Source organism: Fringilla coelebs, assembly GCF_963513975.1.
Source record: "Fringilla coelebs genome assembly, chromosome: 4".
NCBI classification, from domain to species: Eukaryota; Metazoa; Chordata; class Aves; order Passeriformes; family Fringillidae; genus Fringilla; species Fringilla coelebs.
The window spans coordinates 22,558,151-22,573,671 of record NC_140032.1 but is presented as its reverse complement, the minus strand read 5'-3'; the positions used below and the strand labels follow the sequence as shown (position 1 = coordinate 22,573,671).

At 42.1% G+C, this 15,521-nt stretch overlaps 1 protein-coding gene across 3 annotated transcripts in view; it reads right to left on the bottom strand.

Moving 5' to 3' along the window:
- The window catches only part of TBC1D1 (TBC1 domain family member 1), a 100,197-nt gene extending 86,445 nt beyond the window's left edge, over positions 1-13,752 (bottom strand). For 2 of the 3 annotated variants that reach the window (XM_084204656.1, XM_084204658.1), the window contains exons 1-3: positions 13,616-13,752; positions 12,860-13,056; positions 5,666-6,188 (exon numbers count right to left, since the gene is read on the bottom strand). In XM_084204656.1, coding sequence (XP_084060782.1) covers positions 5,666-6,082 — 417 coding nt within the window. In that variant the 5' untranslated portion in view covers positions 6,083-6,188; positions 12,860-13,056; positions 13,616-13,752. Of the gene's footprint in view, positions 1-5,665; positions 6,189-12,859; positions 13,183-13,615 lie in introns of those variants that run through there. The other variant, XM_084204657.1, reaches the window with a different exon arrangement.
- Between the last annotated feature and the right edge of the window lie 1,769 nt (positions 13,753-15,521).

Here is a 15,521-nt window from a genome sequence, read left to right as displayed (position 1 = left end):
TCAAGAAGCCAAGCGTCACAACAACTGCTTAGGAGTTCACTGCGCCCCTGCCATTCCTTTTATAGATGAATAATGTGAAGTTCAGCTCTGTGCAGCCTCACAGAGAGCTAAGTGTTGATTATCTGAAACCAGCTTCTTCAGCACATAATCAGATCATAAACAACATGTAACAGAGTGCTGCATTCCAGGTAAGACAGCATGATCTACTTAAGCGCATAAGCTATTTTAACTCATGAAAGTAGGTGAAGGTTGTTCAAAAGCAAAATAACTGTTAAAGCAATGGGTGAACAAAAAACCCCAAAAACCTCAGACAACAGATTGTAACCAAAAAGCTCCACAACAGGCCAAGTGCTACATTTCAAGAAGTTCCTCAGTGTAAGGAGATGGGTTCTATCTGTGTTTGCCTTGGGGCAGATTTGGCACAGGTGAAGTCAATCACCAGGCTCAGGTTTTGAGCAGGTGTCCCAGACTGTGGTAACCATACAGACACTGCAACTCTCACAGTAACACCCTGCAGCTGCCTGGGCCAAAAGCTGTCCCTGATTGATGACACTACAGAGAGAACATTCAGAAGCACCACACAGACTTGTGCATGTCTTGTGCAGCTGCGATCCTGTTTAATCACTGGCAATATTTTTCTATTAAGCAGAGAAGTTCTACGCAGGGTTTTGCCATCATAGCATTAACTGCTCTGGTAAACACAAGCATATATTACAGGCTGTTATGACAACTTGTATCCAGAGTCTTGGGGACAAAATAATCCCTAACCAACACAAACAAAAATGCCAGTACAAAATGTAACGCTTTAAAAATTTGACCTGAACTTTTTACCTTTCTTCATACTCCAGTTCTCCATATGTAATGTCACAGAAATATTTTCCTTGCAAGACATCAGGCTCAAGTTTCTAGGCTTTCCCTCAAATTCTCTAAACCTCCAGTTCATATCACAGAAGAAAAAAGGGGAAACTTTCAAGCATTCTGAGCATCTGCTTCATGAAAAAAATAAACTAAAAAATGACAGTGCTGTCTGCCAATTTCTGCTCCACATACAGGAATTTATTTTACCCTGTGATCAGAAAGAATAGGCGGATGATGCACTCTACAGACAGCTCAGAGTAGCCTCACATTAGCATACCCTGGTCCTGATGAGGAACTTCAACCACTCAAATAACTGCTGTAGGAAAAACACAGCAGGGCATAGCCAATCCAGCCAGTTTCCAGAGAGCCTTGGTAAGAATTTGCCAACCCAAGACAGAGACATGATTAGGAAAGCCAAAGTCCACCTGGAATTGAATCTAGCAAAGGCAACAAAAAGTCTTCATGGCTATGTAGGTGACAGAAGACAGGCTTGGGAAAATGTGACCCTGCTGCCGAATGGAGCACAGGACATGGGAAAAGGCTGAGATACTGAATGTCCTCTTTGACTCAGACCTCTGTGAAACCATTAAATTTAGAACTGTTAATCTTCATTTACAATAAATATAAAAATATAATAGAGGCAGCACAACCTTAACTCGCCTTAAATCTAAACTAACTCAGGGCATGAGTTAGATAAACTAGAGACCTGTGTTCCATTTGCCAGCCCAAACATCCATCAAGTAAGATTAAACATACCTAAGTAAAACAAATTATTCGAAACACCAAAGAAGGATCAACATAATGACATCTGGAATTACTTTTCTAAGCTGAAAATAAGAACAGAAATTACTCATCCTCAGTAATGTTTTGGCTACTCTGCATCTGCTAGGGGGAATCCCTGCTACAGTATGCCCTTAGCCTCATGTTATTTCTTTCCTTAGCCTCATATATCTCTTTCATTTCTTGAAGAGAATGATGTGATAAAGCAGGGCATTCCTTCCATACAGAAGGAAACCTGGGAAGAATGAGCTCAGGAAGGAAATGGCACACCTCACCTGCAGTTCCAAACAGTTTAGAACTAGCACATCTCAAATGTAGGACTAAAATGCCAATAATTTTTAAAGTATATCATTTTCAACAACAACAGCGATATCAATAGCATCACACTTCTGTAGTATATAAGCAAATGTCAGACCACAGGCCACTGGGGAGACACAGAGGGTGGAGCATATATGGTTTAATTTCCATTGCACTCCTACAGTAGCCAAGTCCTCTCACCAAGGTACTCAACAAGGTTGTGTTCTTATCCTGAAGGGACTATTCTGCAAACAGAATTAGGGGAGATTTAATTTTTCCCCAGCTTCCCCCATCATTAATCACCTATAAGTAGCCTTCATAAGCTCCCTGCAGGCAATATAATTGAATCCAGCTCCATTCTGGAGCACCTACAAAAAATATGCATTTATGCTTCAGGCCCACCTTTAGGCAGAAATTACTCCATCATGAGGCCCCATTAGAACCTCTGCAGAATGAGGGTGTAAGGATAAGAAACTCCTCTATCTGTAACTAGTGGAAACTTACTGAAGTTATATATGAAGGAAGGAACATTTCAGATCCCATGTCTGACAAACTGACTTGGAAAGAAGACTAATCCATAAGAGAAGCTCTCTCTAGGCAGAGTAACCCATCCTTTAAGCACAAAGTAGAGTGAAATCATCTCCATATTCACATGCTTCTTTTCGAGTAGTCATCTCATCCTTCCCTGCTTAATTGCTATCCAGCAGGGAAAGTGAGCCACACATTGCCATGATGGTACAATGGAAACAATTACAGCAGATCCTACAGAAGGAAGACAAAGACCACAATGGGGCACTACCTTTCTTTCACTGCTACAGAGCAGCATAACAAATTCCTTGCAAACAACCCTGACATTACTTAGTGTCAATTACCTGTCTATGGATTTCTTCTCTAAAGTTGGAAATGCAGCAACAATGAACCCAAGAGCCTTGTATTCAGGAAAAACATTGCATGCCATCGCATGCACCTCCATCAACTCTAGAGCTGAGCTAAATATGACCCAGCAACATCAACAAAACTCTCGTATTAAACAGTTAAATAATCCCTCACTAATCAGAGGTATGTTCTTGCTCAATTTGTATTTATAAAGAAGTAAAACTACAGTTAATGGACTGCAGTCTATCTGCAACGCTGATGCTAAAAGACCGACCATTCCTGGATTTCTGTACTACCACCTCCAGTGCTATGCTTGTCTGCATGACTTTCAAGTTTCCTGTCCTCTTCTTAAAGGCTTTATTTCTTTAGTCTTCTACTCAACTGACATTATCTTAACATTCTAATCTTCCTACTGTACTTCTCCCACAGACATACTTCTGCCTTTTATTCTACTTATCTTAAGGTGAGGATATACAACAGAACTTATTTGCAAAGCCACAAAGTACCTTCTACTTCAAATCCTCAGTCAGACGTGACTTAATCCAAGACCTCTTCATCAAATACAAGCCTACTACACATTTATATATGCAGACACAAAAAATTGTGGCTCTTGTGGAAGTTTAAAATATTATTGTAATTAGTAATTATCACAAAAGTCTGGATGTCCAAGATTGTTGGCTAAAGATTGTAATGAACATAGAAATTCTGTGACTAAACGTTTCTGAACTGCTGTGGTTCTTTTACAGACCTGAAGCAAATAGGAAAAAAAGAGTTCTTCCAAACAAGAGTGCCAGCACAAGAATCTGCTGAGTTGCACAGGCTGTAAAAGCCCAGTTTCTAAAATTTATTTCTTCTGAAATTGAAGATAAATTGCACTAACAATCCTAAATCCTTCATCACAACTCACTGGCTTTTAACAAACAGCTCCTTCAGTTTGTAACAAAGGCATGTGTGCGCTCCCTATCCTTTCAAGTTGGGCATCTGCAAAACAGGTAACATCAGTTCCCTCCTCCTGATAAATACACAAACATCAATAAGCTAAAAGGCATTATATGACCATAATCAGGGCAAAGTAACAACACCCTACAAAGCACAAAGAACTTACTTAAAATGTGGAAATTGCACAAAATTTAAGTAAAAGAGGTGGGTTTCACTATAGATTGTAAGAACACCTGGCATTTTCATTACCCTTTTGCTAAAACATAGGCCCACAAATGCTGATTAGATGTTTACCTAGACTGCAAAGAAGGCAAGAGAAACAACTCTTGTACATGAAGCAAGTTAAGAGACCAGGTGGAAGGTAGTTTTTGAAAGGATGGACATCTGTGTGAACCTAGAGCTAAGTAGTTAAAACAGGCATACTAAAATTGTGGGTGTTGTCTCCAAAAACAAGCAGACACAGCTGCAAATTTAACCAGAGACTCCGTTTTTTTTTGATCATTTGAAACATGTCCTGGAATTTGATCAAACACGAAGAAAAAGTACTTGAATCTTTTGTTGCAAAAGAAAATGCTTAAGAAAATGTACTGGAGGTGATCAATGCTGTGTTTTCACCATAATCCTGGAAATTCACAAGCACAAGTAAATGCAGAAGCAAACTGAAAAATGCATTCACCAGCTGCTATCCAATGCCAAGTTTTGAAATAACTATTCCTTATTTCTGGCTCTTACATACATAAACTTGGTATTCCACATTTAACTTGACAGGATTTCTCACTTGAATGCTTATGATTTACAACGTATTTGCCTTTTAATTTACTGGAACTGCAGTTTTATCTAGGGGGATTTAACTAAAGCTGTTTCCATATGTTTTGAGCTGTAAGCTTGAGACCACGGATTTGGAACTGTACAACGTTTTGGTATTGGGCAGGTTGGCATAAATCCCATGTGTGGTGTACATTCACATAATACCCCCAGGGTTCTTCAGCAGGACACCTCCTATGAACCAAGTGAGCATGCTGTTTTCCAGCATTAGGGAGACCAGAGTTGACACTCAAGAGGTGAAGGATATGTCACCACTTTGTCCTTAGTAGTTCACAATAACTTTGTGCTAAATCTTACTCATTTTACTCATTTATGAGAGTCAGTGTCTCACATTACTCTCAAACAGAAGAGATCAACAATTTCAAAGCTTTCAGTTTACCAGCAAGGACACAACTAGTTAGGAACTGATTAGGAAATGCAGACTAAGCCAAATCTCACCCACTGCCAGACATGCATACCCAGTTCCTGTCTCACACCATGCAGCAGCAAGCCTGCATGTCACAGAGGTGCAAAGACTGTGCCTTTCTCCCACTCTTTAAACCTGTCCGCCAGGCTTTGGGAATTATAGAGCTAAGAAAAGGTTTCCAGAGGGTCCTGTTGTTAGAGATATGATACATATGGAGGCTCCACACTACCCTCCTCTCCTCTTTCTGAGAAAGGAGGTATCTCTGTTTCCCAGTCACATAGGTCTCAGCTCAGGAAAACAGAAATTTGAGAGGTCTGAGTGTAGGATTAGATAAAGTTCACAGTGACTCGAGAGTGAAATACTAGCCCAAGTGACATCAACAGAAAAGCTCTCACTGACTTGAGGGTCAAGATTTCAGACCATATCCCAAACTAAAGCGTTTTTTAAGCTGATGAAATTCAGGCCCTGATTCTGTAGGAGATGTACACACCTTTCACTTCACACATTGAGCAGCTCAAATTTCACTGAGCAATTAACATCAAATAAACTAAGTCAGTAAGTTTTAATGAGATCTCGTCTCTAATTGTAAATACAAACTTAAGGTTTTACAGTGTAGTGAAAGGATTCAAACAGTACAAAAGCAACTCCAGGGATGCTTGCTTTGGTTCTTTTCTTTTTACTTACTTTTGTCTGATCATCAGCCTTAAATACATAGCAGATACTTTGCTGATTTGCTGCTTCATCCTTTATCAGACAAGCAAAATAGCTCGGATCGTGGCTGTTGTGAATCAGTTTGTGGACCTGCTGTGGCTTGTACTCAAATAAACTCGAACAAATTAAAGGATCCCACTGCTGGGTTTCCCCTGTGTCTGGCTCACATCGCAAACTGGCTGGTGAAACACAAAGTCGAATTTGGCTGACGCTGGGTTCTTCTTTGGAAGACTTTGCACTGAGCAACTGGATCTCGGCCACAATCCAAGGCAGCATTGACATAGTGGTTAGGGAATGCACCGGGAGAGAACCCACGAGCTGGAGACTGAAACTTGCTGAGAAATCACTAGGTGTTTGACACTTTTTAACTTTGAAAGTTATTGGCTCCATTTTACAGTCCTTTAGGGAACCTGGACTAATTCACCGAAATTTCAGTTCCATGGAATGACATTATCTGGATGCTGGATGGCTCCTTTGATTAAGGAACAGAAGAGTCCTGAAAGGAAAAGAAAGAGCTTTGTAGGTGCTGGAACTCTATGAAAAACCAACTCTCAATAACACAAATAATTATTAGCTTAACATCAGAAGAGAGCTACCATGGCCCATCAAGCAAGTTCCCCTCTTTACACTGGGCCTTACTATTTCAGATCCAACAAACATAATTGTAATAAATAAATTGCTTGGAAAAGAGACAGTGCTGATTTAAAATTTGCTTTATAACCTTAGCTCAACTATCTAATAAGTAACTAAATGACAATGAACATTCTTTCTAGCCTGTGTCTGTTTCAGGGGCAGGCACGTGTAGATCACATGGGCCTATTTCAATCCTGTTATCACAGGAAGAACTCAGCTGAGCTATTCTGACCTTCATGACAGTTGAAGTCACTGCCTGCTAAGACACCTTTACATCTGGGGGAAAAAAAAAGAAGTCAGCTCGACAACTTTCTTGTCCATAGGTGGATGATTTTGAATTTGGCTACTAACATGGAGCTGTTTCCTTAGGTATGGTTTGCCCAGTGATTATTGGTTGTAACCAAACAGATTTTTTCAATAAATAACACCCTAGAAATCACTGTCTTGTAAAAATGCTAGCAGTAGTCAGCAGAGTGATCACTGAACAACCTGTCAGATAGCAGTCACAAGCAACAATCCTTAGAGCAACAATCCTTCTTCTGGGAAGAACCAGATGACAATCACAATTCGCAGCTGCATTTTAACGCTGGTCAGCCAGACAGGAATACTTAAATGTTAGCCTGACTGACACTGTATCATTTTCATTTCTTAAAATATCAAATGGAATATACCAAGTTACACACAACCCTGTTATACCCAGCATCTATGACCACTACTGTTACTATGTATTAGTATTTTTAGTAATGAAATCCAATAATTGTATTTCTTCATAAATTCCATTTCATGAAATGCAGTCCATGAAAACACAAAGACTGGCATTTGTTATATACCCTGTTTTAATTCCTCTTTAATTGCCCCTAGTTTCAGCTGTTACATTATATTGTGTGAGACTGATGCAAGGCTGACAGGCCTGTAATTGCCTGTGTTTAAATACCAAGACACTGGTTTACCATCAGTCTTACGAGAGTTTCCCATGATAAGACCTATTAAAAACAACATAAATTGTACCAAGATATCTTTAAATAACATTTTAATTACATCTGAACAAGTTTTGAATAAGTGCCATCTGTTTACTGTGATAACAGTATTTCTTGTCTTTGTTCATCTATAAATATGATCAAAATCAGCACTATTTTTCTCATGAGTTTCCACTGAACTTTGTCCTTCTTTTGCTCTTGTAATAACATTTTCAGACTGAGTTTCTAACAGTCTTTCATCTTGTTGAATATGAAAGGAAATTTCAGGATTAAAAATGCCCCAAAATTTTCAAGATTGAAATTAATTTTGAGCTGTTTAAAATGCAACCAATCTGTAAATGTCCCACTGGGGAAAAATGTTTCTGCAGTAATTGGCAAACTGTAAAAACAAGAGAGCTGCAGAAATCATCTTTGGATACATTTACTTTTTTGAAACTTTTTCATCTTTTGACAAATGAACACTGTGCCAGCATTACCAGTTCCAAGAATAGCAAATTTAGCAAGAGTGCCAGTTTTCAAGATACCATTCAATGAATTAATAATAAATAGCATTCTAGATGCGTAGATCAAATTTTTAAAAGTCTTTTCATAAACCTTTGTGTGTGTATCTGGGCTTGGGAGGTGTGGGAAAAAGGGCCATTAAAATCAAGAATTTGTATGCCCCATTTTAAGTATATTACAGTTGGGAGGGTTTTTTTGTTTATTTCACAAATGAGCAAGAAAATAAGCATCCTTTAGATTAATATAAAGCATTACATCCAAAATGAAATGGCATTAAGCTGTGTCAGGGGTGGTTCAGGTTGGACATCAGGAAGAATTTCTTCAAAGGTGGTAAAGGGTGAAAGGGTGGTAAGGATTGGGAGAGGCTGCCCAGGGATGTGGTGGAGTCCCTGTTCCTGGAAGTGTTCGAGAAACAACTGGACGTGGTACTTGGCGCTATGACCTAATCCACCTGGCGGTGTTCAGTCAAATGCTGGGCGTGATGATCTTGGAGATATTTTCCAACATCAATGATTCTGTGGTTCTAAATGGGAGAGCAGCTGCAGGAAGCATTTTTACACCTTATCAACACAGACTGCTAAACACAGTTACCATTATAGTTTTCCTTCAGCCAAGAATCAGAATGGTCTCTTCTTTCACAAACTATTACAAACTTTTTCTCCTTAACTGCAACAATGAAAAATAGTTCAGCAACTGCAGGGAAGATTGGATTAATTCACAACTACCATGCTGTGTAGTCTAAACTACATAAAAATCGAGGTTTTAGCTTCTACTGCTCTTGTGACTTAGTGGCATAGATAATAATCTCAGGATAAGAAAGCCTTAGAAAACTTCATTCTTAGTTGAAAACAAGAGAACTGAGCTACCATACAGACAATGATGTATTAGCCACATACTTTTTGTAGCCAATTTCTTATTTGTGTTTTCTGAGAACCCTTCTTAAAAAATGTAATTAAAGGCATGTAGAAATACAACAAAGTTACCATTGTTTCTAGCAACTTTTCAAATTTCTTTTTGCTCTTTTATCCTAGATCTATGAGGCAATGCAGCCTCAAAGAGAAATGAATATCACAATATAATACATTATTTTGCATGCTACCTCTGAGGACTGAACAGTATATAAAAAACCCAAAGTTGATACTCTGTCATACTTAAACAAACATTGTACCACTGGAATGTATTTAATATAAATGTGAAGCTTCTTGGCATTCATCTCTTTTTAACAAAAATAAACACCTTGCAAAGTCAACAGCATAAATACTCCAATTTTTCATTTCCAAAGAAAAACACTTACTACTAAATCAAACCAGTTAAGTAGAAGTCAAAATGATAGGTTTTTTTCCTAATGTTTAGGAGAGGCTGAAAGTGCAGTTTCTCAGAGCACAAATTTAGCAGCATCAGAAAGTCTCCTTATCTAACCCATATCATTCTGTATATTACTGTTCTACATGTTCTATTTCCCTTTCCCAGCCATTCTTTCTTTGTTTTGCCCTCCTGTCACTTATTGTAAACAAATCCCACCAGAAATTATGCCAGTTTCAAGCTGCTGGTGTTCATGTCCTTCAAGTTTCCACTGAAGACTAGGTTTTTACTTCAAGACCATGAAGTATTTATGTGCACACTTAATTTAGACCTAAAAATAGTTTTGTTCTTCTCAACAGGCTTATTCCCAGCCATAAAATTAAGCACACATTACAGCCAAAGAGTAGCCATGCTCTCAGCCCATCCATGTCTGCCCTGACTCCACTGCTTGGAATTTTAGCACCTTTACCCATCTCTGGTTGCCACCTTTCAGTTCATCCCCCCTGAAATTTGGCTCTGCAGGTGCCATGGGAGTTTACCATACACATTAGTACAGTAGGCTCAAACATGTTTCTTCTTCCTCCCAAGTGTCTGATTAACTCATGCTTATTAAATGTTTATTTCACCTCTAACCCAAGAGGGAATAGAAAACATATATAAATACAGCTGTCCACTAGTTTCCTTCTACCTCAACTTTGATGTTCCTTTGGCAGCTCTAAGCAACATTCAGCTTCATTACTCTGGGCTGTGTTTAGCACCCTGGATGTCTCCAGTTGTTCTCCCAGTGCTCACAGACATAACTGGGACAGTTCCTCTTTCTCCTCTCCACCAGCATCTTTTAAAGGGTGTTGGTTGCCCTTGCACCCAAAACTGAGAACAGCTTTGAGTGGCACTCCTCAGCTGACAGCTCTGCTGCTAAGACACATTTTCTAGACATACAGAGACTATGAACATTATTGTTCCTACTGTAAGCCTGCTTTGATTCAGCTGTATTTGCTCCATCAGCATAAAAACAGCTGGTGGAACTGTAATGCATAAGATATTTACACAAACCACATTAATATATCTATCCCTGCCTTATATATTAGGGAACACCACACTGACTCATTATTAATGTGGAAGATACACATAGGAACATATGTGTGCTCTTTGTCCTCAGCTTCTCTTTTGCTCTGATCAACCCAGCCACTTCTCACAAGTGGGGGGGCTTAGAAAGCATAAAACACTACACTGATGGTCCTGTTCTTGCAAAATCTGATAGCGTGTTTTTTAAAACCCTAACCCAATTAAAAAAAAATAAAATTAGTCTCTTGCTCTCCAAAATCAAGTTACATTCTCACCATGTTATGCCACCAAGTTAAAAGGGACCCCTTCAGATAGAAGTGAGGGTGATGGCAGGACAGCATGAAAGGGAGAGCTACACAAATTCTTATTTCTGCTATTCTGGACCCCATGTGAAGGTACATGTCTAAACAGCATTGCATCACGCAGGACAGCATTCCTCAAAACTCACCCTCTCTCAAGAGAGGAAAGACTATATCACAAGGGCAAGGTATTGGCTCCAGGTGCCAGTTGGTTAGATGGGGTCAGGTAAGCTTTGAGGTTAGGAAGGAGAATCTTGTGAGGTTATTGTCTAAGTAACGTCGGAAAGTGAAGTACTGAAAATCCGGTTTGTGTACCTGGGGGAACAGCAGGCAGATCTCAGATAGATTCAAACTAATACAGAAAAAAGACAGAGAGGAGAGAGAATGTTCTAAACCAAAAGAACACCACACCCCTACAAGAAAAAAAAAAAAAAAGGCAGAAACTTTGACAGTGGTGAAGTGTTGTCCTTCTTTTGTCCTTTCTTCTCAACCGGACTAAATTCAATACAGACATGCAGCCAAAAGTTTTAAACTATTGTTCAGAACACTGGTAACTGCAGACTTAAGCAACCCTTCACCCTCCTCCAGTTCCTTCCCTGCTTTGGTAGCAGTTGGAGTGCTGGGACTCACAGCAGAATTCACGAGCTTGGAAGACGCGTCACGCAAGGAAGCAGTCAGGGCTTTCACACAGCAAGGAATAAAGGAGGGGTTTGACCTGGGAGCTGAACAGAAAGATGCCATCATCCTCGACCTCTGCAATTCTTCTGAGACACAACTGTGCAGTTACTCCACATCAGGCTTGGGACATGACAGCAGCTTTAGTTTATGTAAGTTTCTGTAAGTCAGTTTTACTCCCCTTCATGAAGCAACCATACAGCAAGCTCTTATGAAAAACAGCTGGTCTTAAATAGCACAAATTTGTTCAGCTCTTCTCTGCATGGCATTAGCACTGAACCCTGTTGACAAATGGAACCAGAGGCACTGGTACTGACTGCACTTCACCACTGATTATTTTAGCAGAAATATCATACTACTTAAGGATTATGAGGAGCCCTGGCCTGCAGCCAGAACTCTGGAACACTAGCCAGAACTAAATACCACTTGTCTCCCTCTCTTTCTGATCCCTAACTGAAATTTACATTGTCTTTGCTCAAGCTGACAGATTTCTCTATCCACCCGGCAGGATATATAGAAAAACATAAATGAAAAAATATATTAGGTATGTCATGACACACAGTCTCTGCTGAGAACAGTGTTCAAAAAGTTTTTTTATTTAATTCAAATGGGCACTTGGAAGCATGACACATCCCTCTTGTTGCAAGGATATTCTTTTTATCTCATAGCTACTTATTATCTGCTATTTCCCTCTGTAGCTATGGTTTGCTGCGGCCAAAAGCATACATAAGTCCAGAAACCAATCTGCCTCAGAAATTAGTTTTAATTTCCATTATTTTTTCATTAAATGCTGACTTTTAAAAGACTTAATTAGCAACTCCAGGCTGAGTGCTGAATAACATATTCTGTACTCTGGTACTAGTTCCAGTAATAAACACACCTAAAATATTTACCAGCACAGCCAGCATTTACATCACTCCTCAAGTAAGTTATATAAATAGGCTATTAATAAAAAAAAATTGCAACAAAATGGTAGTATGTTCTTGATCACAAATATACACATTTATAACCAACTATCAAATGAAGAAAATAGCTGACTGTTCCTGCCCTTAACACCTGTTGCTATTTCCTTAATCAAGTCTATGGAAATTAATATGCTGATGATTGAAGTCTTCTGACTCAGCCTCATACAGACCTGAACTAAATACTGAGCTATTCTATGAATGTAATGAACTAAAAAAAAAAAAATCTTTGTAAAAGAAAGCTTGCTAGGTAAATTACATTATGAATGCCATTCATTTTTATCCAACTGCATATCCACAGCCAAAATGCCTGCATGCAACTTTGCTGTTAACCAAATTAAAGTGAAAAAAGTGTCAAGTCATCCACATATCACTGAATGTGTTTCACTTTCTTTCCATCATGTCGTTTTTCTCACCTGCAAACATTTCTACTTTTGTGCATTATCTATGATTTTCAGCATTCCTATATAACAACCCGTGACAAATTTCTATTTCAGCAGTTACAAGCGTTAAAAGTATAGTCATGTGCATCAGCCCAGAGGTATTTGCTATTCAGAAAATGTGTAACTTATTAATTTTGACCCACGATGTTCCATTCAATCTCTGGGCTTAATGCAGACACAAATCCCACCATCTGCACTATTAAAGGTTCCTACAGATCTGCCATGTTTGCCTCTCTCCCAAATAAAACACAGCACACAAAGGCCTCAATCTTTTCGAACTGCGCTATAAATAACCACATTCGTTTCATACCTCTCGTGAACGCAGTTTCAAGAGATCATTCCCCTGTTGGCTTAGTTGGCGAATTTAAAGGGCCATAAGAACACCGCGCCGCCGTGAGCAGACTGAAAGTTACATCGGGCCGTGCCGCGGTCCCAAAGGTCCGTTTTCCCCGGGAAAGAGCGCTTGGCTGCTCTGAGACGGAGCGGGTCTGGGAGGAGTTATACCACCTATTTTGCATAGATGGGCGAGGAAAGAGCAGACAAGAGAGAAAATGAACTAAACCGCAGGTCACTGACAGATTAAATTCAAGCCGGTCTTTTGGTTATTCTGACGAGGAGCCAACTCTCCCAGAACAGCGGCACCGGCGCCCCCGTCCCCGCTGCGCTCCCGCCCGGCCGCCCCGTCCGGCAGCAAGGCTGTTCTCACAGCCAGAGCCGCGCCTTCGCCGGGAGCCCCGTTAGGAGCGACGGCGGGACCCGCCGGGAGCGCGCAGCCCGCCCTTCCCGCCGCGGACACGGAGCGGGGCCCCGGCCGGCGCCGGAGGCTTCTCCCCCCTCACAGCGCGGGTGCAGGCACGGGCCGCCCGCGGCGGGTGCCGCGCTCCTCGCCACAACTCTTCACTTCCTCTGCGCCAAGAGCTGCTCTTCCTCCTTCCCCCCACCCTCCCAAAACGCTGCTCGGCCCCGCCGGCGCCGCTGCCCCGGGCCGGCCCACACTGGGGGCACGGCGGGCCCCACCGCCGCCCCCTGACAGGCCTGGGGCCGGGGGTGCCCAGGCGCCGCTTACCGCCGCAGGATGTGCTCGCCGCAGGGAAGTGCCCTCGGCGGGCAGCGGCCGCGGGCTGCCAGGCGCGCCCGGGCACCTCCCGCGAGGGGAGGCGGGCGGGGCCGGTAACGGGCTCCGGGCCGGGCCAGGGACTGCCCGCCCGCCGCCTCCTGCACTGCCCGCCGCCTCCTGCCACTCGTCGCTGTCTACCCGCCGCCGCCTGCCCTACCCGCCGCCTCCTCCTGTCTCTGCCCGCCGCCGGCCCGCCCCTACCTGCCGGCGGGCCGGGACGAGGAGGGAGCCGTGCCGCACACCCGGAGGGCCGCTCTCCAGCGCAGGCAATAATAGCAACAGGCGGCGGGTCCCGGCCCCGGGGGGCGGACGGCACGGGCGCCCGGCAAAGCCGGCGGGCAGCCGGCGACAGGGGGGCTTTCATGTCGCGACAGCGGGCAGCTGAAGCCTCCTCCGTGCCTCGATCGTGAAGTTCCTCTCGAAGAGCATTTCGTCGACGCTGCTCCGTGGGAAACGTCTGATCTCCCGCGGGAAACGGGTCGTTTTCGCCTTGCGGTAGTGAGCATGGCGGGGTCAGCTGAAGTGGCGAGCGAAGCTGGCTCACAAAGCTGGAGCTAGCCCGGCTCGCCAGCTCTGGAGCGGTCAAGTCCCCAGTCGGCTGCGGGCCCAGCCCCGGCCGCAGGGCAGCCTTTTGAGAACTTGCCTCAGTCGCCTCGATGGCTTCCTCAAAGAAACCACACTTGCATATGCATAAAATCATTGTAAGAGTAGGTATTAGTTGGTCTTCCAGTTGCCAGAAATGATAAGGCATGAATGGATCTGGATACTTAATTATACTTCTCTGCAAGTGGAGAAGATTAAGGCATCTTACATCCCCGTTGTGCAAACCACTTCTGCACTCAATTAATTTTCAATTTCAACTGCTACTTCTTGGCAATAACACCACTGATTTTCTTACTTTTAATCCTGTGCACATTTGTAGAATCAAAGCTTTCTACAGGAAATCTGCTCTGTTGCTGTGAGGGAAACAGTCAAGCAGTTAAATGCAAGCACAATCTTGCCCCAGATTATGAAAAACAAGTCAGAATTTGGTATCCAAGGATATCCCCTACTTGCAAAGTGTAGATACACACGTAGATACAAAATCCATTGTGTCTCCATGAACTTTGGCATCTGGGTGTACTTCCTGGTACAGTAAATTAGCCCTTTGCTGGAAAGGCAATTGAGGTGTGTAAGTAGCAGTTCACCCAAAAAGCTGCTTCCCAGTCTGTGCTCAGGTCACGGCTGGCTGCTTCCACTTCAGACATGGGAGTAGGTACCAGTGCCTCTTGATTTTCAGTGTCATCTTTATGGTCTTTGGAAAGAGGAATGCCATTTCCTTGCAATCAGTGCCTAGTTTTTAAAACATCACAGCTAAGGACAATTGTCTTACTCCAGTTATTACCCTTTTGCTCTTTTTAAGCCTGTCTGAGCGTTATATGCCTCAGGTAACCATGCTCTAGCAGAAGGTGAACTACAATTCCCACCCAGACAGCTCCAGCACTTCAGCCGAGGCTCATGCATTCCCAAATTATCAGCCAATGATCTTGGAAAGATTTTTTTACTGCTTCACTGTTGCCTTTCAAAAAATGCAATGAAACAGAGACAACAAGACTATTTATCACTTTTTGGAAAATCCTTGAACAACAACAGAAGTCAATACTAGAGAATCACAACTGGGTAATACTTTCTTCTTTCTCCTCTTTGATACTGTGAAAGAAATCAGCCTCAGAATGTTCAGCCTGCCTGCAACCTAATCATCACCTTTCAGGCTACTTTGGACAGCATTCCTTCTCTGCTTCCTGATGAAACTGTTACTTAAGTAGGGACAATAAAAAAGAACCACAATGAGTGTTTTATATTCTAGCCCCTAAAA